The 25,329-nt window shown below is 39.1% G+C and overlaps 1 protein-coding gene across 1 annotated transcript; it reads left to right on the top strand.

The window, feature by feature from the left end:
- The first annotated feature begins 14,341 nt into the window (after nucleotides 1–14,341).
- On the top strand, nucleotides 14,342–23,597 carry LOC145109221 (Transducin/WD40 repeat-like superfamily protein). The gene is made up of 24 exons (XM_079046341.1): nucleotides 14,342–14,455; nucleotides 14,632–14,806; nucleotides 15,014–15,123; nucleotides 15,355–15,520; nucleotides 15,639–15,739; nucleotides 15,860–15,932; nucleotides 16,033–16,168; nucleotides 16,263–16,423; nucleotides 16,672–16,796; nucleotides 16,876–16,975; nucleotides 17,098–17,194; nucleotides 17,266–17,317; nucleotides 17,403–17,504; nucleotides 18,330–18,476; nucleotides 18,556–18,718; nucleotides 18,802–19,032; nucleotides 19,115–19,269; nucleotides 19,864–19,992; nucleotides 20,216–20,529; nucleotides 20,619–20,730; nucleotides 20,805–20,959; nucleotides 21,043–22,378; nucleotides 22,688–22,882; nucleotides 22,948–23,597. Exons 2-24 carry the CDS (start codon nucleotides 14,674–14,676, stop codon nucleotides 23,422–23,424), a joined length of 4,770 nt encoding a protein of 1,589 aa, XP_078902467.1. The 5' UTR covers nucleotides 14,342–14,455; nucleotides 14,632–14,673; the 3' UTR covers nucleotides 23,425–23,597.
- Nucleotides 23,598–25,329: the final 1,732 nt, after the last annotated feature.

Genomic DNA, 25,329 nt, shown 5'->3' with positions numbered 1-25,329 from the left:
CAGTCGGTTCTTGAAGTCATACGCAATAATAGTTTTAGACTTATCCAAGTGGGAGACTGTTGGATTAATGTCTAAGTCCATAACTATAATTGGTAAGACTTGACCCGACCCGGCATGGTCCATTTGGGTTGCATGGCATCATGCATTTGGATAGACTATAATGAGAGAAATAACACTTAAGGTTTGTTAATATATTATAAGTTATAATATATTAATAAGATTATTTAATTAGTATTGATCAAGAATTAATCTAGTATTAATTAAGTCATCAAAAGAAGACTAAGTAAATATATGGGTTGATTGTGTAAATCATCCATACTTATATAGTGGGCTAATGCTCCATGGATTGTCAAGTTGGGCTAAAACCCATAAGATGCTCCATGGTGGATTTGTAACCATGGATCATGGAAATGAAAGGCCATGACAATTAGGGTTTACATGGTGTAACCCTAACTATATAATGATCTTATTCTTGGAGAAAATCGGCGACTATGTGTGATAGAAAGGGCTAGCCGATTTGATGAAGTGTTCCAATTCTCTCAAGTTATTCCAAGTGTATTTGGTGTTGTGTGAACCATTTGAGGTGTCACACTTGGGGCACTAGGCACTCAAGCTTCATGAAGTCATTCTACATCAAAAGAGGTATGTAATTCTAACTTGATATATTCATATGAATCAATGTTATTATGCTAGTTAGGATGAATACCTTGGAAAGTTCATATTTGCATGTATAATAGAGAAAACATAGATCCAAGGTATTTAGGGTTGCATGTACACTTAGGAGTGTTAGAATGCTCAAAACCCAACACCTACGTCTTGGAATAAACCAAGATGTCGTCAATGAAAACTATCACGGACCGATCCAGCATCGGCCTGCACACGCGGTTCATGAGATCCATGAACGCGGTAGGAGCATTGGTGAGCCCACATGGCATCACCACGAACTCGTAATGGCCATATCGAGTTCGAAAAGCAGTCTTCTGTATATCCTCCTCTCTAACCCTCATCTAGTGGTACCCTGACCGTAGATCAATCTTGGAGAACCAAGACGCTCCCTGAATCTGATCAAATAAGTCATCTATCCTCGGGAGTGGGTAACGATTCTTCACCGTTACCTTATTCAGCTCCCGGTAATCTATACACATCCGATGCGACCCATCCTTCTTCTTCACAAATAGTATCGGGGCTCCCCACGGTGAACTGCTCGGTCTGATAAAACCCTTGTCTAGCAGCTCCTGCAGCTGCGTAGACAACTCCTGCATCTCGGGAGGAGCCAACCGATATGGTGCCTTGGCTATCGGATCCGCACCAAGGACTAGGTCGATCCGGAACTCCACCTGTCGCTCCGGGGGTATCCCAGGCAGCTCCTCTGGGAATACACCAGCATAATCACGCACCACGGGTACATCGCTCACCGACGCTTTGCCCGCCTCCCGAGTATCCATAACATAGGCGACATACCCAACGCAGCCCTGCTAAAGGTAGCGCCTAGCCCTCGCTGCTGAACATAATGCTGGTCCACGTTGTGGCCTCTCTCCCTGAATCACCAGCTCTCCCCTACCTGGGGTCCTGACACGCACCAATTGCTGTGCGCAGTCTATCACCACCCCATTAGGGCTCAACCAATCCATGCCTATAATCACCTTGTTCCCACGCAATGGGATGGGAACCAAGTCTACCAAATAACGCTCCTCGAACAACCTCAAAACACAATCCCTGAAAACCTCTGATGCTCGCACTGATCGATCGTCTGCAATCTCAACCTCTAGGGGACAATTCAACATGCTCGAAGACTCAGGAAACCTCTTGCTAAGCGCAAGAGAGACAAATGATCGGGTAGCACCCGAATCAAACAACACCTGAACTGGGATACCGTTCACATGGAACGATCCTAAACAAGACATATCACATGGCACATCAATATCATAAGCAACATAAAATAAAAGCTAGGGAGAAGAAATCATACCCGTCACCACATCGGGTGCAGCACGTGCCTCCTCGGTAGTCAACTGGAAGGCTCGGCTCCTCACCACTGGAGCCTCTGTCTTGCCCTGCCGGCCATCAGTAATCCGCAGGGTCGCTGGAGCTGGCGCCTTCACTGGCGCTGCTGCTGTCAACTGAGGGCAATTGGTCTTTTATGGCCTCGCTGGTTGCAGTGGAAACACAGCAACTCTGATGTCTTGAAAGTGGGCGCAGGGGCAGTACAATCCCTGCTGAAGTGCCCCGTCTTGCCGCACTTGTAGCAGCCCGACGATCCCAACCTGCATACCCGCTCATGGCTCTTGTCGCACTTCCCACAGCGGCCTCGACTCTGTTGGCCATTCGGCCTAGTGTCTGATCCCTTGGGCTTCTTCCCTGAAGCCGCAGTAGCCTGCTCTGTCTCTGCCTTCCTCTTCCGGATGTGCTCCAGATCAATCTCCCTCTCCCTCGCCCTGGCAATCATGGATTCCAGGGTCGGACATGCCGAGAAGCTGACATGTTCCCGAATATCAGCTCTCAACATGTCGTGATAGCGGGTCCTCCGCATATCCTCCTCTCCCGCATAATGGGGCACCAACAATGCCCTCTCCCAAAACTTGGTGGTAATATCCGCCACAGTCTCGGTCGTCTGCCTCATATCAAGGAACTCCCTGGCCAGCTGCTGAAGCTCCACAGCTGGTGCGAACTCAGCTCTGAATCGGGCTACAAAATCTGGCCAAGTCATAGCCTCAATAGTCGAGGCTCCCAGAGAGTCACCAACCGACTCCCATCAATCTCTAGCCCTGTCCCTCAAACAACTTGCGACATATCGCACCTTCGAACCCTCAGGGCAGAAGCTCGTCAATTGTGCAGACTCGATGTCTACAATCCATCTCATGGCCACTATGGGGTCCTTCTCCCCATGGAAATCTGGTGCACCACTCCCCCTGAAGTCCTTGAAGGGCAGTGTGCGTGATCCTGACTGGCTGGACGCCATGTCGCTCCTGAACGCTTTGAGGCGATCCTCCATCAGCTCAATGATCCCTTCCTTGATCGACCCGAAAATCATTGGGGTCGACTCAAGGATACCTCTCGTGATCTCAGACGCGATGAACTCGCGTAGTCCCTCGTCCACTGGCTCGAAACCTGCCCCCGAGCCTGATCCTGAACCGGATCCTGATCCTGAACCTCCCCCTCTATGACGTGTGATCATCACCATTCTAAAGCATAACACATAATCGTCAGAATCATACATAACCTCGGGAGGTCTCATACACTCTACAAGTTTCCTGTCTCTATCTCGGCCCTCCTTGACTCGAGTACGGATCCTCTGCTTTCAGTAGTACGGGCCCATACTACCTTCCACATCTATCCGTACTTTCCTCAAGGATTGCTTTGACTTCACCAAGTCCCTTCTACTACTGTTGCACTCTTGCTAATCTCATCCTAGGCTTACCCTAGGGTAACTCTCCAATCCACTCGCCGCCATCAGCTGTGTAAGGAGTTCCTGCTACCCTTACCTAACTACCTAACGAATACCATTACATATTACTAAGACCAGATAATTCTTTGAATGAGAGGTCCTACCCTACAACGGTTGGACTCAGACAAGAGCTGCGAAATAGGGCTAGACCTAACCTTCTGAAATTATTCAATCCTTGCAATATGTAATGTGATGTATTCATTCATTAGTTAACTAAAGATAGTTAGAACTCCTATTAGCACAAAGCAACAACATTCGGGCATTGAGTAACCCAATCAGACATACTCTATCCAAGCTATCATATACTGACTAATCAGTAACATCTTGCAACTCAAAAACACATATAGCAGGCATATCAGGCATCTTCCTAGATCCTTAGCCCTAATCTAGCATGCAGTTATCACATTTAGGTAATCAGCATATAAGGCATCCTTCCTAGATCCTTATCCATAATCTAGCATGCAGTTCTCATAATCGTAGCATATCATAACATAACATGTATGGTGATGATATATGGTCCACTAGCATGGCCTAGACTGCTCTAGCGTGCCAGCCTAGCCTGGCGCGCTCCTGCCAGCCATGCCTGGCGTTCCCTTGCGAGCCTTGCTGGGGAATCCCTTGCCAGCCCTGCTGGGGACTCTCCTACCGGTCCGGCCAGGCGCTCCCTCACCTGGCGCTCCCCTGTCATCCTTTCCTGGTGCGCGCCCGCCATCCTTTCCTGGGGCGCGCTCGCCAGCCCTGCTCGGCGCCTCCGGGCGGCCTTGCCCAGCTCCTTGCTAGTTGGGCCTGAATTGGGTTGGCCCAAGTCCTGACCCAATTCCCCTTGACCTAATTGTCCACTATAAATAGAATAGTGTCTCCTCCATGGAGGAGGACCCCTTTTCCCTTGGACTCTCCCTCAAGTGGCTTAGGAGCCACCATAGACTTCCCCCATGGCTCAGCCGCCACACTATACTCCGGCCGGGTGGCTCAGCTGCCACCCGCCGGCGTCAGCCACCATACACCACCACCAGCACCAAGATGGTTCTCTTCAGCTATGGAGAACCATCTCAGATCTACTAGCTTATCTAACTTGATCGTCGGAGTCCGCTCCCGGGGCACAGTCCCTGGGGCGGGTCTAACGACTTTGCACTGTGATGTCCAGATCTCCGCCGCAGCAGAAGACCAGAAGATACGCCGGAGGTCGATGTCGCATCATTTGGCGCCATCCCGGATTCGAGCAAGTAGCAAAAGCCTCAGTTGGTTTCAAGCTTGTTCTTCCTCACATCTGTTCAGATCTGATGGGTTTTCATCTTAGGTTTCCTCAGATCTGTTAATTTCTAGTATCATTTGTTCAGATCTGTTTATTTTTTGCCAAGATCTGTTCAAATTTGCTTCACCGTCTTTTAGATCTGTAGATCCATCACGTTTTTTAGTCCAGATCTATGGATCTATATGATTTTCCTTCACTCAAACACTCCCCAAGTTTGCAAAAATCTTCTTAGAATCGTTCTTTGGTTCATATTCTGGGGGTTTCTTGAGTAGGATGAAGATAAAAGAAATTTTTATGAGTTTTTCGTTCAGATCTATTGATCTGCCTAGTTTTTCATTCAAATCTCAAGATCTGTTGAGTTTTTTGTTCAGATCGTTAGATCTACTTTGTTTGTTGTTCAGATGTCTAAATATGCTTGGTTTTAGTTCATTTGAGAAACTCTCAAGTCTTAAAAGACTTTATCAGATTCTATTTTTCATCTATATCTTGATGGGTTCTTCAGCAAGTAGTGATGAAAGAATCTCTTACGAGTTCTTAACCCATTTTCGTTTTTATTTTGGTGTTTTATCAAGCAAACATGAGAAGAAATGGAATTTTTTTGATATTTTATCTCATCTCCAGTTGTTTTCCTAAAAGAAATCGTCTTTGGTTTATGATTTTCTTGGCAAAACACTGTTGAAGTTGTATATTTAGTGTTTCCTTCAAAGCTTAAAGAAGGAAAACGAATTTTTTCAGATCTGTAGATTTGCTCTTGTTTTTGTTCATTCAAACATCTTTCAAGCTTACACAAAACCCTATCAGATTCGTTTTTAAGTTATATCTTGGGGTTTTCTTCAGCAAGTTTGAAAAACGATTTTTATCCAGATTTTATGCATAGAACTTCAATCTCTGAAACATTTATTTGTACACACAGTTGTGTAACTTGTACATTTTACAAAACTCTAAGAAAAAAAAGAGAGAAGAAGAAGAAGAGATGAGCTTTCATGGGTTTTCAGAAAAACCCATTTGATGTATGATTTTCAAGTTTATTCAAGTTGTTTATAAGCTTGAAAGAAGAAATAAGTTTCTATGAATTTTTTACTTTCTCAAATTTCAGGAAACTCATTTTTCATTAGAGTATTTCTGAATATATTATCAGTTTAGATCCTAGGAGCTGCTGACATTTTTTAGCATGTTTGAAAGTATTTGTTCAAATCTATTTTGGTTTATATTTTGATGGTTTTATTTAGCTTTGAGAAGAAAGAAAGCTTTTATGAGTTTTTAGCATCTTTTAACTCATAAATTATCAAAAGTTATCTCAGTAAGCTTTTATGGGGCACGCCCGTCAGCCCCGCCCGGCGCCTCCGGGCGGCCTTGCCCAGCTCCTTGCTAGTTGGGCCTGAATTGGGCTGGCCCAAGGCCTGACCCAATTCCCCTTGACCTAATTGTCCATTATAAATAGAATAGTGCCTCCTCCATGAAGGAGGACCCCTTTTCCCTTGGACTCTCCCTCAAGTGGCTTAGGAGCCACCATAGACTTCCCCCATGGCTCAGCCGCCACACTATACTCCGGCCGGGTGGGTCAGCCGCCACCGGCCGCCGTCAGCCACTATACACCACCACCAGCACCAAGATGGTTCTCTTCAACTATGGAGAACCATCTCAGATCTACTAGCTGATCTAACTTGATCTTCGGAGTCCGCTCCCGGGGCACAGTCCCTGGGGCGGCTCTAACGACTTTGCACTGTGATGTCCAGATCTCTGCCGCAGCAGAAGACCAGAAGATACGCCGGAGGTCGATGTCGCATCATATGGGTATCTTGGGGAAAACTTACTTGAGCTCGGTCGGTCGCGCACATCACACACCTCGTTCTTTCTCAAAACTTCTCACTTTGTCTTTTGGAAAAACATTTTTCTTGTGAAAAATCTTTCAAATCCTCGATTTGAGTCCAGACACCCCCGAAGGTGTGTCCGAATCCCTCAAACCAAGGCTCTGATACCAACTTGTAACATCCCAATTTTCAAGGCCAAAAATTTCGTTTTTAATTATTTAACATATAAAAACAGTTTACCAAAAACATTGTTAATTTCATATAACCACAAAAACATGTATCAATTCATATCATCAAACAGTACTAAAATCAGAGTACAATCCCATGAATCACATAATGCGAAAATCTGGTGTGCGGGTGATGTGAAGCTACCGCGCCGGCTCCTTCCCCTTTGCTGAAGAGGTACCTGAAACAAACTGAAAATTGTAAGCACGAAGCTTAGTGAGTTCCCCCATCATACCACATACCATACATAACACATACTGCTAGGCATATCTGGGTGCCTGACCTACCCCTTCAGTCCTCTCGACCGGTAACCTTGCCTAGCATACCTGGGCGCTGGCCTACCCCTTCGGTCCTCTCGACCGGTAACCTTGCCTAGCATATCTGGGTGTTGGCCTACCCCTTCGGTCCTCTCGATCGGTCCTCGGGGACTATTTCACCCCTACTACTACCACATAAAATCATAGCACAGAGCATAAGATGTCTAACATGACTGGGCACTAACTACGCCTTCGGTCCTTTCGACCGGTTCTGGGGACTATCCTACCCCTCCTATCATATATCACATAGTATCATAGCATCCTAGCATGTAATCATAATAGATAACACATACCAGACAATTATCACAAAGACAATCATCTCAACTATAACTCATACTAGTGGGTCGGCCTTGGTGCCTTAGACCCACTTCTACTGGAAGGTAACTCACCTCGATGTTGTGTAGTATCTGCACAGTCCTCGGCACGGGAATCAACTCGTCTCTACTCCTCAATCCCTACACAACGACCTTTTTCGATTACTAATGCATACTCATAACCCTTACAAGGGTCAACCCAAATCCAAGTCAAAGTCAAGGTCAAACCCTGGTCAAAGTCAACATCCAGTTGACTTGACTCGCCGAGTTGGTCCACTAACTCGTCGAGTCCATATTCTTTCAAAATGATATACCCCCCGACTCTACTCGTCGAGTCTAGCAAGAACTCGACGAGTTCACCTTCAACCATAGCATCGGGACCATCTTCAACCGACTCGCCGAGTTCATCCTTGAACTCATCGAGTTCATCTTCATCATATTAATGTGTCCAGTCTATGACTCGCCGAGTTCTATGCACAACTCGTCGAGTCCGTCTTCATGGGTAGGGAGATTGCCTTGGACTCGCCGAGTTTGTTCATACACTCGCCGAGTCCCATGATTTCCAGGTCCATAATCACGTCCATCTTGTTGAGTCCCCTTCTAGACTCAACCAGATTCCTCAGAAACAGAAAATGTTGGGGGAACCAATACCCGACTCGCCGAGTCCCCTGAAGTCCATATCCATAAACTCGATTTCTGTTGAGCTCATCTCATCCAAAGGGTAGATCTGACCTCCTAGGGTCGATATAACACGTAAAGTCACGAACTTTACATCCATGCATGGGTCTTTAAGCTCAAAAGACCCAAAAATGAGGTCTACAAGATGCATGGGGCTCTCATGGCCATAACGTTGGCACGTTTATGCCATGAGGACCCTCCAAGGCTCAAGATCTGAAGCCATTACTTCTACACTACACTCAAAACCCGAAATGGTTTAGAAATACCCCAAAGATGTCAAGATCCAAGCCCTAAAGTAGATCTAACAAATAAGAAGTCAAGGTTGGAACTTTTTACATCCAACAAGCTAGAAATGCAATCAAATCCATGGATCTACTGACTTCCTCTTAAATCTCCAAGTCTTTCCTTCCTTCTTCAAACTTCAAATCACAAAGAATGGCACAAAAATAGCTCAAGACACTCAAAAGTTGATTAGGGTTTCGTGAATAGGGTTTGGAGGTGATGGAGGTTGGGGTGGAGGCCTCATAAAGTGTTTAAATAGGGTGCAAACCCTTAAATTTAGGGTTTCACTCAGACAGCTTCTACTCTTCGAGTCGGTCTTCCGACTCGTCGAGTAGGTCACTTAACCCCCCCCCCCGATCTGAAGTCGAACTTACTCGACGAGTTGGGCCTCTAACTCGCCGAGTCCCAGAGTAAAATATGAAGTTTTCTTGAATTAAATACGTACCTGAAACCGGGTGTTACATATACAGTCGATTTTAATCGGTCTTAACGCATCCAAATCATAGATATGACATCCTAGGGTCCATATTATACGTAAAGTCACAAACTTGATGTCCATGCATGGGGTTCTTGGCTCAAAAAGCCATAAAAAGGGGTTTATATGTTGCATGGGTCTCCCATGGCCATAAAGTTGGCACCTTTATGCCATGGGAACCCTCAATGGTTCCAAATCTAAAGTACAACTCCAAATATACACACAAATCCGAGAATAACTTCACTAAAGCTTAGAAAAATGTAGGAAATAGCCCCAAATCAAGATCTAAGCAATGAACCAAGGTAACAACTTTATACCTCAAATGAGCAGGAAATGTGCCAAGACTTTTGGATCTACTTGCTCTCTCTTGATCTCCCAAGCTTCCTTCTCCTTTTCCAACTTCAAACACATACAAAAAGGCACCAAAAAGCTCAAGAACACTTAATAGATGCTTAGGGTTTCTCTGTGTTGGGAGGAACAATGGAGGCTGGGTTGGGGCGTTATAAGTTGTTTAAATAGGGGGCAAACCCCAAATATTAGGGTTTCATCCAGACAGTCCTACTCGTCGAGTCTGTCTCCCGACTCGTCGAGTAGGTCACTTATCCTGCCGATCCAAAGTCAAGTCTACTCGACGAGTCCCAGAGCAAAACATGAGTTTACTTATTTTAAAATACGTACCAGGAACTGGGTCGATGTATCTTTTTATCAAAAATTATACTCAGTCAAATCTCACATAAATGATAATGAATCAAGAATTGCCAACGACTGGATGATGGTGAAAAATAAGCTAATTTATGATTTGTCGTAAAGGATATTTGGAGTTAAAAAATAAAATAAGGTAAAAAGGTTACCTATAAATTGGTTATCTTCTATATATAATAAATAAGCTACTTCCTATATCCCATACATATGACACGACACTTAGAACCTTTGGAAGATGCTTTTTTGATATCTCACTCCAAGTCGGTAACAATTACACATCCGAAATTTAATTTGGTTTACGGTTGTATATTATTTATGAATTTAGTTTTAGGGTGTTCTGCAAATGAAAGACTTCAATAGTGTGGGTAATTTTACTTGTTTTTTTGGTCATAAGGTGGTTAAATTATAACATCCTACTTTGACATTTTTATAGCATCCTACAATTTTATAGGGTTAATTTTTGTCCATAGTTGATTTTACATGATTTTTTGTCATCGTGTGATTCATTTTATGAGATCCTGTTTTGACATTTTGTATCATTTTATGGTTTTTTATAGTTTGGGATTTAATCCACAGTTAAGCCTACGTGACGTTTAGTCTACAATTTTTATGACATAGGTTTTCAATATACCGCGAAGGTTTTTCCCCTTGCCGCCGAATCTACGACGACAACATGTCGTCTGCTTAGTTTTTCCGGTCAAAGAAGTAGGGCCAAAGTTGGAAAATACTGTGCCGACGACATGTGGTCGGGATAGCTAGACTTTTACTGACGACATATGTCGTCAGGATAGGTGTCGCCTGTACACATTGTTATTCTTGTAGTGTAATAAACCCGTCGTCTTCTTTACCCGATCACGGTCCATAACCCGCTTTCTTGGCCCGTTTACAAAAACTAGGGCCCGGTTTCTACCAAATACGAAATCATATTCCTATAATCCTATCCATCTTAGGATTCCACTGAAACAAAATAAGCTCATTAAGGCAGTTTCCTTTAAGATTATAATTGTAAAAAGATAATTAAAAAAAACAATTTAATATAAAAGATCAAACAAGATGTTTCCTTATATAATACTACTAGCTAGAGATTAACGAACTAATCTTGCATGCCACGGATCAACCTGGTTTTTCTTTCCTTATTTGAATCTTCATCCCATTATATATAAATATATGATCACAGACTCACAGTTACAAGTGAAACCATAACCTGAGCTAATCATCAGCCATGACTGGTCATTCGTTGCTCATATATATAGTTTGTACTGTAGGGTTCTTCTCTTACGTTACCTGGTTAACTTGTGTTGCTTGTGTCAAGTGTTACATTAAACATCATCGTGGCCACGTCCAAGATGATCAAGATATTGAATTCGGAATAATGTCACCACCAACCCAAACGCAAATAAACACGCATGTCCTCCACCATCTTGTGGTGGCGTTAGTGATACAAGAAGCAAACCTTGATCGACAAGCAAAAACGATAATTGTGTGATGTGTCTTGAGGAGTTCAACAAGGACGAGAAAATCCGAGTTCTGGTGTCCTGCCAACATTCCTTCCATGGCTATTGCATCAACAAGTGGTTGTTGGTTAATCGAAGTTGCCCTATATGTCGAGTACCCATGAACAGATCTTCAAGAAAAGTGTCAGTGCTATGATATTGATGTTATTTTGAGATTCATGGGTCATGTTTGATTATTTGGGAAACTAGAATTAGTCTTACTCTTACGTATACTCTAGTTAGTTTTGTTTAGATGGGTATGTATGTTGTACAAATATATTGTAATATAGAAGTTTGTGCGTAACTGGTGTTCTATTAGTCTGCTAAACTTGTAACACTGTAATTCTAGATGACTTCAATATAACTTTCAAATATTTGTTACCATATTCCTTTACCAAAGAAGAAAGAGAGAAATGTGCATAAGTTGAGTGCTGATAGAAATTTACTCAAGTTATATCGATGAACTTACCACCCTTAGCTTGCTTTGAAAATTTATACAATCATGTCTACATTCAAAGTAAGAAAGGGAGAAATGTGCATAAGTTGAGTGCTGACTTAAATGTGGCCTTGTGAGTGTAGTAGGGATATATAAGTCATTTTAACTATGTGATCAATGCTAGTATTCCATTTAGAGGACAAGCAAGGGATGAATTGTAATTATAAGTTGTGCTTATGAACAGTGTATGTCAGCTTCTATAATTCAAAGTCAACAAACAAAACATCACATAAAATAATAGAAGGGTGTCTAATTTGGTTTAAATGCTATTTACGTGCAGATTCATAATATTATCAATCTAAATGATTCAAATTCATACCAACACTTCAAGATTCAACACAAATACTTTTGGAGAAGAATCTAAAGAAATTAAAACGGTTTCAAAATGGATGACATACATGAATAAACCGAAAGAGACAAGAAAGAAGTGTTAGCATACATGTATATAATATATAGTAGCCCACTAGATTACTAGATTGTTGTTAATGTGTATAGACCATTATTAGCCTATAGCTCTTCATTTCAAATATATATATATATATATATATATATATATATATATATATATATAGTAGGATCAAACGAAAACACTAAAAAGGTTAAGAACGCGAGAACAGATCTGAACTATCTAAATATATAAATCCATGGCTATTATCAAACGAGCCATTTATGTAAATTCTAAAATTATTGGTATTAAAATGTAACTTTTAAATTGTCAAATGGGCATAATAGTAATCACAACTTTTTCTAATTTCCTATAATTTCTTATTCTCTCACATATTTCCTCTTATTTTCCCGTATCTCTCTCGTTCTCTCTTTATACCTAGGTTTTATCAATAAAGCTGCATCATCCTCCTCATCATATCACGCCGCAACCATCTTTGAGCACCATTAAAATCTGTTCATCATCTTCATCATTTTGCGCCACAACCACCATCAGCGTACGCAATTCCGACCGAAAGCGACGATCGAAGATGTGATGAAGGCGAACAATCTCTTTGATATTTCTCCGTCAGATCTTCAATGGAGATGATTGCGATGAAGGCGACTGTCGAACATAAAAAAAAGGTAGTCAGCATATTTTTATGACGACTCTTTTCCCAGGAGACGTATACAACTAGAGAAAATATGGTCAAAATTAAATTCACAGGTCAAGGTTTCCAAGATATACTCTCATAGAAGTTCGTTTTGCAAATGTTGAGATTTTAAAATTTTGTCTTATGGCCCACCTTTACAATCAGTAAGTAATTGATTTTTGGGTTATTTAGATATATTATGTTCAATTTAAATTATTTAATCCTTGATAAAAAAGTATTTTATAATTCTGTTAGAATTAAAAATGTGAAGTTGCATATTAGGTGTTTGTGAAAAGTCCTTAGTAATTCTTGATATCAACGTACACACGTGTTCATATTTTGATCAACATTATGGTTTTATTTTCATTCATTGTCGAATAGGCAGAAAATAATATTACAATTATTAAGTAAACTTTAAGCGTGTTTTTGTTCTAATCATTTATGATTAACAAATATTAGGTAAATTTTAATTGTATTTTTTATTTATTTGTGATTAAGCCATAATAAATAAAGTGTCATTGTTATTTTCGCTTATTCATTGATGTATTTGTGAAACCATTAATAAATATTTAAAATATCATCATTTGTAAGCAACTTTTGACTTACTTTGGTAGTATATAAATGAAAGATATAATGAATATAACATTCTTCTTTATTGTTTGTACATGACTTAATTCATGTAATTTGATTTTTCATTTTGTAGGACCAGTAACAAGGAAAAGTGAACGTCTACAAAATACATATTGACATTGCTTAAACAAGTTCAAAAAAGATCATTCAAAATCGGTGTTGATAGATATGGCTGAAGATGAATCATCATTTTAATGTAGATGTATAAATGATGCTTTATTCATTTTTTATTATAAATGTATTTTTTTGTATTGTTATTACGTTATATTCATTTACGATTACATTGTTTTTTATTGCGTTATATTCATTTAGGATTCCAAATGTATTGAATGTGTTATTGATCTATACATGATGTTTTATTTTTTCTAATATTTATTTTTACTTATAATCATTCATGATTAACATAATACGGTTAAATGATATTTTTAAAAATTCATTATATGTATGTTTTAATTCATTAATGAATATACCAGAAAATTATTTTTCGATCTTGATAAAAATAGAGTTAAATATCAAAACCACTACAATTATATACCAAAATCTGGGTTTAATCATTTTGATAGAAATCGTATGAATCAATAATACAAGATTATTTAAGAAAAATAAAAGGAACATCTCCACTTATAATAATAATATAAAGCATTAAGTTCTTTTTCAGGTAACAATAAAACATAATCCCTAAATTTTAGGGAAATCTTATTTTATTATAATTTAATTTAAAAACATAATTACTAATATGCCCTTATATATTGATTGGTCCAGAATTGTTCTCACGTTCTTAACCTTTTAGGTGTTCTCATTTGATCATTTCCCTATATATATATATATATATATATATATATATATATATATATATATATATATATATATATATATATATATTGTTACTTCATTTTGTTTTACTTGGTAAATAATTTGAAAGAGAATGGTAATTAAAATTATGAACAACTAATTCCCTTTAAATCCATATTTCGTCCCTAGTGGCTAGTCTCATCATTTAAGAGAGTGTTTTGGGCTACTTAATAAACCTAATTGAGCTGCTTAAGAAGCCGTAAAGATTTGGGCCTAGCAAGTATTTTGGGCTAAATGTGCTTTAGTCGGGTCGGACCATTTTCAGATGTCAATGAGTCAATCAAACTAACCGGCTGGACCGTTCTATTATTCTCTCCGTTTAATCACAGACACCAATTTTTCCGTCATCGTTCACTGTCTCTCTCCCTGTGTTCATCATATGAGCTTCCATCCTCCATAGCAATTTACAGGTAAGCAATATCTTCTAATTCCACACAATTACAGACTAGTTCTCATCGATCTGATTGGAATCGGTAACTTTGATGTATTCACGTTTGTGTTGCCTTTTCTAACTAGTCAAATTCCGTTTTGATTTGATTGGATCGTTTTTTTTTTCTCATCACTCTTTCTGTTTCTATTCATGTAGACTGTATTGCTTTTTGTCGAAGGATCAATAATTGAAAGATCGATGGAGTGGACGACAGTGCAGCATTTGGATCTGCGGCATGTTGGTCGCAGTTCGAAACCTTTCCAACCTCACGCTGCCACATTTCATCCCAGTCAAGCGTTGGTTGCCGTCGCTGCTGGAAATTACATCATTGGTATACTTGATTTTATGGTTTAATTGTATGTTCAAATCAACTTTTAAGCAAAATAGATCTTTCAGAGGACGGTGCCCTTGTTGCTTTTAGCTTGCTAATCGTTGGGACATGTAGAATATATGAGAGGAATTGTAGAACTTGTCACTATTTTGAAGTGATAGGACCACAGTAATGATCGTAGTATTAACAATTTATGTGTATATGCAGAGTTTGATGCATACACTGGTAGCAAGATATCTTCAATCAACATTGGTGCTCCTGTAGTTCGAATGTCTTATAGTCCCACTAGTGGACATGCAGTCGTAGCTATACTTGAGGTTAGTTTTCTACTTCTCTTTCCCCCAATTCATGATTTTCAACACAGTTCCTGTCAATTCGAACACAACTTCTTTTGTCTGATGCATAGACAGCTAAAAGTTCTGAATATTGACAAATTGATTGTACTAACCTTGATGCTATATGGTTTGATCTTTTCAATCCATCACCCCACCATCTACACTTGAAGTATTGATGTTCCAATGTATGTAAACTTTATACACTTATTGCAGGATTGTACAATCAGATCATGTGATTTTGACACAGAGCAAACATGGGTTTTGCATTCGCCTGAAAAGAAGATGGAACGTATTACAATCGACACAGAAGTCCATCTGGCTTTAACCCCTCTACAACCAGTTGTTTTCTTTGGTTTCCATCGCAGGATGAGTGTAACAGGTTTACTTTTGTTCATCAGTTTTCATCTTTGATCCTTTACAATCAGTACTTCACACCTTCATCATGTCCAGCATCACCAAATTCACTTATCTAAATCTTCTTTTTTTGCTGCATGAAGTTGTTGGAACTGTTGAAGGAGGAAGAGCACCAACAAAAATAAAAACAGATTTAAAGAAACCAATTGTGAATCTTGCTTGCCATCCTCGCCTTGCTGTATTGGTAAACTTTCTTCTCTATAAACTAACTATTCTGATATTCTATCATTCTCCAAAGTGTTGATTTTTCTTTCTTTTTGGTCTTTAAAAACAACTTTATATCAATTTCATTTCTCCATTTCAGTACGTGGGCTATGCAGATGGTTTGATTCGAGCTTATAACATCCATACATATGCTGTTCTCTACACTTTACAACGTAAGATTTACACTCAACAATTTCTGTTTACACTTTCTTAATGTACAACCTAAAGCACATACATTTATTTTGATATGAATATGTGATCAATCTTATGTAGTTGATAACACCATTAAGCTGATTGGTGCTGGAGCCTTTGCTTTTCATCCAACTCTAGAATGGATTTTTGTTGGTGATAGGCGTGGTACTCTTCTTGCTTGGGATGTTTCAACTGAAAGACCTTTCATGATTGGCATGTAAGTTAGTTTAGTTTTTGAGCTTATTGCACATGTTTTCCAAATATACCCTTATATGCTAGTTTTTAATTATACATCTAAATGTCCTTTGCAGAACACAAGTGGGTTCACAACCAATTATATCAGTTGCATGGCTTCCAATATTGTGTGTACTTGTTACCTTATCCAAAGATGGAAGCCTTCAAGTTTGGAAAACAAGAAGTGCAGCAAATACCAATAGAACTCTAGTTCAAGCTAACTTTTTTGAGTCTGCATGTAAGGGTTTATTATTTCTTTCCTTTTCTAATATGGTGGATAATAATGGATACGTTTGGTTTTAATATAATGAGCAAATTGCAGAAAAATAGCAACTTATTTTACTCTTTTAACAACATAAGCAATGTACTTACCTTTATTACTGATAAGAGTAAAATGAATGAGAGTGTGACATGTGGAAAAAAAGATTTTTATTTATTAGTGTAGATGCATTAATCTTGTTTTTTTTTTTTTTTAATCTTTTGCAGCAATTGAACAGATTGATATCCCACGTCTGCTATCACAGCAAGGGGGTGAAACTGTTTATCCATTACCAAGAATTAGAAGTCTTGAAGTCCACCCAAAGTTAAATCTAGCAGCCTTGATGTTTGCAGTTAAGTGTTGTTGACTTTTTCTATATGAATAGATTGGTGATATCAAAAAGTTTGACTTTTTTTAATTCTTTCTAGCAGAATATGACAGGTGGCGACAATGCAAAAAATAAAGCTGCTTACACTAGGGAAGGAAGGAAGCAACTTTTTGCAGTTTTGCAAAGTGCAAGGGGATCTTCAGGTGATTTTTCTTTCACCCTTTAAGTTTTTAACCTCTTTTTCAGAAAATACTTTTTGTATAAGTATAAAAATGACAAAATTACCCTTTTATACTAAATTGCATGTGATTTATCATTTTGACAGCATCTGCAATTAAGGAGAAACTTTCTGCCCTTGGATCATCAGGAGTTTTAGCAGACCATCAACTTCAAGCCCAGTTGCAAGAGCATCATACAAAAGGGTAATTTAGTCCTTTTTTCTTTGTGTTACCGATTTCAACATTATGGTTTCTTGATCTTGAATTTAATTTAGGCCCAGTCAGCTTACAATCTCGGACATAGCACGGAAGGCTTTTCTTTACAGTGTATGTTTACTTTCATAACTTATAAATCTTTTTAATCAAAATTCAAAAAACATTCTCTGATTCAATAAATATCTTGCTTTTTCAGCATTTCATGGAAGGACATGCAAAAAGTGCACCAATATCACGCATGCCTCTCATCACCATTTTAGATACTAAAAATTATCTGAAAGATGTTCCAGTTTGCCAGGTAATTTAGGGAAAATTACAGAAACGCCATTACATTATCAGCCGTTTACCTAAAAAGCCATTATGATTATTTTGTTTATTTTTTTATAAAAGCACATTCCTATTTAAAAGTTTCTCCATTTCAGCCATCATTGACCTATAAAAACCTGTTAATACTATATTTGATTTGCTTACATAGACAAATTTTAATGAGGTGGCATCTGATGTGGCAAGGGAAATGTCCATATAAGTATTTTAAATTAGGATCTCATTAAAGACCTTATATTTTTTGTTTTTTCCGAATTAAACCTCATCTTTGTTTTTTTCTTTCTGAAAAAACCTTGTATTTTTTCCGAAAAAACCCTCAACTTTCCATCTGTTTCCAAATAAACCTTCAACTTTTTTAGTTTTTCTCGAAAAAACCCTCACATTTTACAAGTTTTTTTGGAAAAAAAATGAGTAAAAGGTCCAGACCGGGAAAAATGAAAAAATGCAAGGCCTTTTTCAAGAAAAAAATCAAATTGAGGTTTAATCCGGAATAAAACACAAAATATAAGGTCTTTTATGAAATTAACCCTTGAAATTACCAAAAAAGTGATGTTATGTTAAAATGTCAAAAAAATGCCCATCAGTATAACACATGCTTATGTGGACACCTCATTAAAAATTGTCCATGTAAGCAAATTAAACCTGGTAACCATTTTTTTGTATATCAATGATAGCTGAAACTGAAAAAAGTTAAAACATCAATGGCATTTATGCAAACAAAAAATAAAAGAAAAATCATAATCACTTTTTAGCTATAATTATTGATCATGAAATCTAAAAATGTTTCTCATTGTAACAGCCAATTCATTTGGAGCTAAATTTCTTCAGTAAAGAGAATCGTGTTCTTCATTATCCCACCAGAGCTTTTTACATAGAAGGTGTAAACCTTATGGCATACAATCTCTCTACTGGAGCCGAAACTATCTACAAGAAGCTTTTTCCATCGGTAAAATGACGTTTTTGTCCTTTTGAAACAATACACAAACTTTTTATTTTATACTGAGATTTTAGTTATCTACTTTCAGATGCCTGGGCATGTTGAGTTCCATGGAAAGTATTTACTCCACAGTAGAAAGCAACACTTGTTTCTTGTGGTTTATGAGTTTAATGGTGCTTCTAGTGAAGTTGTTCTTTATTGGGAAAACACAAACTCTCAATCATCCAACAGTAAAGCCAATACAATCAAAGGTCAGTTTAGGATTTTCACAAATTTAAATGATAATTTAAAAGTGCATAAAATTTAGTAATCATGATTTTTATAAACTTTTCAGGTCGAGATGTTGCATTTATTGGGCTAAATGATGGACAATTTGCCATTCTTGATGAAGACAAAATTGAACTTTCTGTATATACATTACCTGGAGGCTCTCCAAAACCAGATGCTGAAAAAAACATGATAGATGATCAAAAACCATATGAAGAACTTGATGTGTCTTCTATCAAGGGCCCACTTCAGTTTACTTTTGAAACTGAAGTTGACCGAATTTTTTCTACTCCAATTGGTAAGCAAAAGTGAAAAAAAAAAAATTTCCTGGTTAATTCTGTTTGTAGTAAACTACTTACAAAGTCAACTGTGAATTGTAGAGTCAACTTTGATGTTTGCATGTTTTGGGGACAAAATTGGAATGGGAAAGCTTGTTCAAGGATACAGCATTGCTACTGGTGATGGACCTAATATGTCAACAAAAGGTGAAGGGAAAAAGTCAATCAAGTTGAAGCCAAATGAGATTGTTTTGCAGGTTGATAACTAAACTTTTTTCTATGTTGTATTGCATATAGAAGTTAGAATGAACGACATTTTTGGTCCCTGATTTATGCTCATTTTTGCAAATTTGGTCCTTATTTGTGGTTTTGTTACGATTTTCGTCCTTGTTCCAAATAGACTTTTCTGATTTTTTTATAAATATTTGTTATTTACTTAATGTTTTTAAAAAAAAAATAATTAAACCCCCCTCATCATGCCTGTAGAATACTTGAAAATAAGGACCAGAATTGCAAGAGAACTTTTTGGGTTGAAAATTGCTTAAATTAGCTAAACTTGGGGACCAGAAATGTAAATTACTAGTAAGTTGTGTTTTGGGTCCCTGAATGTTAATGTTTTGGTCCCTGTTCCAAGTACAATGACTATATTACCCTTTTGTGATTTTTCCATGCTGTAATAGAAAGAAATGGAAGTAGGATGCTATATTACCAAAATTGTTGGATACTTCAAAAATAATGATCAATATCACAAGAGGACTTTTTGGGGAAAAACAGCTAAATTCAGGGACCAAAGTTGTAAATTACTTTAGAAATTATTAGTCTGACTGTTTAATATGTTTATAACTTTTCAGGTTCACTGGCAAGAAACTCTTAGGGGCTCTGTTGCTGGAATATTAACTACACAGAGAGTACTCATAGTCTCTGCTGACCTTGATATTCTTGCAAGCACTTGTACAAAATTCGACAAAGGACTTCCTTCAATATCCTCACATATTTCAAATATTTAGACTAAATTACATTTTTGGTCCTTGAGTATAGCTGAATTTTGCAATTTTGGTCCCAAAAATAGTCAGGGACCAAAAATGTTACAAAAAGCTCGAATAAGGATCAAAATTGCAAAAGGAAACTTTTTTGGAACCAAAATTGAAAAAAATCAGCTATTAAGTTTTTATTTATTTTTTTGGATTCTTAACTAAAAATCACTATAGATCTCTTCTTTGGGTGGGGCCCGCTCTTTTATTTTCCACCACCACTGCCATCAGTGTTCTTGGGTGGGATGGAAAAGTGAGAACCATTCTTTCCAGCAGCATGCCTAATGCAGTGCTAATCGGGACTTTGAATGATAGATTATTGCTTGCAAATCCAACTGAAATAAATCCAAGACAAAAAAAGGGCATGGATATAAAACACTGTCTTGTAGGGCTTCTAGAACCTCTTCTTATTGGATTTGGCACCATGCAACAAATTTTTGAACAGAAGCTTGACTTGTCAGAGATATTATACCAAATAACATCAAGGTTTCAAATCTTTATTTCATCCACATTATTATAGTCCTTTTTTGAAAAATCTGACTATGTGATGACGTGGATAATTTCTTTTTTTAAAGGTTTGATAGTTTACGGATTACTCCAAGATCTCTTGATATTCTTGCGACTGGTGAACCTGTGTGTGGTGATCTTGCTGTATCGTTGTCACAATCAGGGCCTCAGTTTACTCAGGTGACTAAAAATCTGACATTATATTTCCCTTTCAAAATTCAAAATTCTATTAGTCAAAATTTTGGTTTGAATAGGTGCTACGAGGATCATATGCTATCAAAGCGCGTCGCTTTTCAACCGCTTTATCTGTTCTAAAAGACGAATTCCTCCGATCAAGAGATTACCCACAATGCCCTCCAACCTCCCACTTATTCCACCGATTCCGACAACTCGGATACGCCTGCATAAAGTACAAATTCCATCAACCTCCTTTTCTCACATACGTTCTTAAAATTAGCAAATTATTAATTATTAATTATTAAAAATTCACAGGTATGGTCAATTCGACAGTGCAAAAGAAACATTCGAAGTCATATCCGATTACGAAAGCCTACTCGACCTATTCATCTGCCACCTCAACCCTAGCGCAATGCGACGCCTTGCTCAAAGACTAGAAGAAGAAAACACCGATTCAGAATTAAGACGCTATTGTGAAAGAATATTGAGAGTCCGTTCCACCGGTTGGACCCAGGGTATTTTCGCCAATTTCGCTGCTGAATCCATGGTTCCTAAAGGACCCGAATGGGGCGGGGGCAATTGGGTAATTAAAACACCCGCGAGCACAAAAACCATCCCCCAATGGGAATTGGCGGCTGAAGTTATGCCGTATATGAGAACAGACGACGGCAGCATACCCTCGTTGTCAACCGATCACATCGGAGTTTACCTAGGATTAATCAAAGGCAGGGGTAATATCGTCGAAGTTCGCGACGATAGTTTAGTGAAAATTAAAGATAATAATAAAATCGTTGCTTCCACGTCTGTCGTTGCTTCCACTTCTAGTGACACGTCATCATCTCAATTGATGAATCTTGATTCTCTTACGAAGGCGGATTCGAACGTAGAACAGGCGAAAGCTGAAGAGGAATTTAAGAAATCGATGTATGGGACAGCTGGCGATGGAAGTAGTAGCGATGAAGAGGGTGTTTCCAAAACTAAATTGCGTATAAAGATAAAGGAAAAAACCGCGGCTCCTGTTACTGTGGATTTGGATAAAATTAAGGAAGCGACTAAACAGTTTAAATTAGCTGATGCTTTGGGTGCACCAATTAGAACTAAATCATCAACCGGAATGAATATTAATAATAATATTAATATTAATACTCCTCAACCCGTAAACAATCCTCCAGTTTCAGCTCCGGTTGATCCGTTTGGGGACGGTTATTTCACGCAAACGCCGCCAGTGTTTCCGGCAGGTGGTCCGGCGGTGGCAACCGGAGCGGCGGTGGGGCCGCGGCCGATTCCGGAGGATTTTTTTCAGAATACTATTCCGTCGTTACAGGTGGCGGCTGCATTGCCGCCACCTGGCACTTATCTTTCGAGATACGATCAGAATCCTCAAGGGAGACCATCGGGGCCTCCCGCTAGTGAAATTCCTCAAGTGCCTGTGAATGTTCCGGTTTCTACAGAGTCGTTTGGACTTCCGGATGGCGGTGTGCCGCCACAATCCATGGCTCCTCCACCTGTTGCCATGCCGCCACTTCAGGCGGTGGTCAACGCTCCGGTGTTGACCCAGCCGCTTGATTTAAGCTCCCTTGAAGGTCCGGGAGCTGTGAATGTAGTGAAAGCTTCTGAGCCTCCTCCTCCAACATCTGTGCGACCTGGACAGGTGGATAAGTTTTCCTTTTTAAAATTTATCATCATATAAAATTTAGTGAATTACAGTTTTGGTCCCGGACTTTCGTCTCTTACAATTTTGGTCCTTGTGGTTTCTAAGTAAAACGTGACTATTTTTGGGAACAAAGTTGCAAAAATCTGTTATACCCAGGGACCAAAAAAATAGTCAAATAAGGATGAAAAATGCAAGAAAAACCTTTTGGGGATGAGAATTGCAAAAATGAGGTAGATTGAGGGACCAAAAATGTAACTAAATGAATAAAGAATATGCATTATTAAAATTTGTTGTGATAAATAATAGGTTCCACGTGGGGCTGGTGCTTCAATTTGTTTCAAGACTGGGCTAGTGCATCTTGAACAGAATCAACTACCAGATGCATTATCATGTTTTGATGAAGCTTTTCTTGCATTAGCAAAGGACAATTCTCGTGGAGCTGATGTAAAGGCACAAGCCACAATTTGTGCTCAGTATAAAATCGCAGTCACCCTACTTCAGGTATTATTATTATTTACTTTTTTAAAACTGAAAATGGAACTCAAATTTACACAATCCACCCTCAGGAAATCGGGCGACTACAAAAGGTCCAAGGTGCAAGTGCAATAAGCGCAAAAGACGAAATGGCAAGACTCTCACGTCACCTCGGGTCACTACCACTCCAAGCAAAACACAGAATAAATTGCATACGAACAGCCATAAAACGAAACATGGACGTGCAAAATTACGGATATGCCAAACAAATGCTTGAATTACTTTTATCAAAAGCTCCACCGGGTAGACAGGATGAATTAAGAAGCTTGATTGAGATATGTTTACAAAGGGGGTTGACCAATAAGTCAATCGACCCACTTGAAGACCCTTCACAATTCTGTGGTGCAACACTTAGCCGATTGTCGACTATTGGGTATGATGTTTGTGATGTTTGTGGGGCTAAGTTTTCGGCTTTGGCTTCTCCCGGGTGTATTATTTGTGGTATGGGGAGTATTAAGCGGTCCGATGCACTTGTGGGACCCGCTCCTGTTCCTTCGCCTTTTGGGTGAGTGATGAATGTGTGTTGTAGGTTTTTTTTGTGTGTAAAGACTAAGATACCCCCGACAATTTAGATTTGATTTGTGTGTATACGGATTCAAATGGTGGTTTTTGTTTTACGAGGCTTGTTGTATAAGAGATAGGTTAAAGCTTGTTTAAAGAGAAGTATATTTTTAATTGCTTATTGAAGTGTGCTCGAAAGGTTTTGGGTCTTGGTTCGGGATAGAAAAACACGGTTAAATAAATTTGTTAACAATGTTAATAATTTACAAGTTCCACTTAACAATATTTGTCAAAAAAGGATAAAAACCTCGAACCCTACAGGGAAGACCCGATCGTGACTGGTTACAGCTTTTTAGGTGTGGTTACACGGGATACTAATTTTCTTGTTCATGCATTAGTTACCGGAGGTTTGGTTATAACACTAGACGGTGCACCGCACACCGCGGACTGCGGTGAACACCACACCAACCGGTATGTGGTGGTGCGGTGTCCACCTTGCACGAGATGTTGCCGCACTTTTTCCTTTGTGACCGTTTCTTTTAACTTATGTTTTCTTGGAAACCTGAAAACTAAAAGTGGAACCGTAGATTAAAAAAATTTAGTGGCCTAGATCAAGAATGATATAATTGTAATTATCAGCAATTTTAATGGTATTCTAGACTTTTAAAAAATATCAAAGGTGTATATTGGGGATAAAATATATTATTTCCTAATAATTAATTTAAGAAATCACATTGTCTCTTCCTTACCGACTCTATCTTTCTCTCTATATCCCTTTCTCTCTCACGCAAACAAATATTCATGGCTCTGCCTATCTTTAGCCTTCAAGATGGTGCTGCCTTCGCCTACGAAATCATCGATGAGAGATCGGGAGAGAACACAATGGTGCTACCCTCTTCTCTCTTCTTTTTCTCTGCAGGATCCTGACTAGCATTAACAGACTTTCCAGTCAACTTAGCTAGAGCTTCACGCCAGCCGACCACATTCCAGGATATTGCATTCTCCATATCCTCCGCCAGCTTGATCTTTGCCTCCCAGATGGCCTCAGCGGCGCTGCTCTTAACCTCAGCAATCACCTCTTCGATCTCCAACTCATACTCCTCCATTTTCTCCACTTTCTCCTTACTCAGCTTCGCCACCCTCTGCAAAAGCTCTTTGTTGATCCCCTCTTGCTTTTTCAAGGCATGTTCCGCCCGGTCAATCTTAACCTTAAGATCCTCGGTGGATCGAGAGGCGTAATCAACAACCTGTAAAAGGCTACGGTAAGTAAATTGAAGTTAAACAGAAAAAAGCACAAAGATACTTACAGATTGTGAAAAAGAGATCAACTTCATCATCGCCTCGTCCGCTCCGAGGTTAAATCCAAGGACTCAACCGACTTCCTCTTCCGGGATCCTGAAGTCTTGACAGTCAGATCAATCGAGGCTCTCTTCGGAGAAAGAGAAGATGATGCCTTCTCCTTCTTCACCACCAGTTAGCCACTAGACATAGTCGTATCAAAATTAGATAGGAAGAAACGGGTGCTAGAGCGTGTAGCCTTGGATCCTGAAAATTACAAAGAGTCTTCATCAGTTCAGGATCCTTCAAAATAAACAGACAAGAGATCCTTACCGGTCAAGATTGTGACTGTAGCGCAGGAACTCTCTTGGACGTTGGGTTGTTCGAACTTGAAGGATCTTTCAGCCTCGGGTAAAGCAAGAAAACTTTCAACCTTCTCCTTAGTATCTTCAGCGGCTGGAGCAACTTCCTTGAACTTGAAAGCTGCATCAGAACAAACAAAATAAGGAAGCATGAATTTCACGATCCTTAACATAATAAAATAAAATCATACCATTTTTAACTCGGGTTTTTGGCAGAAGATCTCCATTAGGAACATAATCAAGTCTCACGAAGAAATATTTTTCTTTCCAAGG

This window comes from Lactuca virosa, chromosome 4 (assembly GCF_052849685.1).
Source record: "Lactuca virosa cultivar CGN04683 chromosome 4, Lactuca_virosa_CGN04683_v6, whole genome shotgun sequence".
Taxonomy (NCBI): Eukaryota; Viridiplantae; Streptophyta; class Magnoliopsida; order Asterales; family Asteraceae; genus Lactuca; species Lactuca virosa.
The sequence above is the reverse complement of the archived record's forward strand: the minus strand, read 5'-3'. Positions and strand labels throughout refer to the sequence as shown.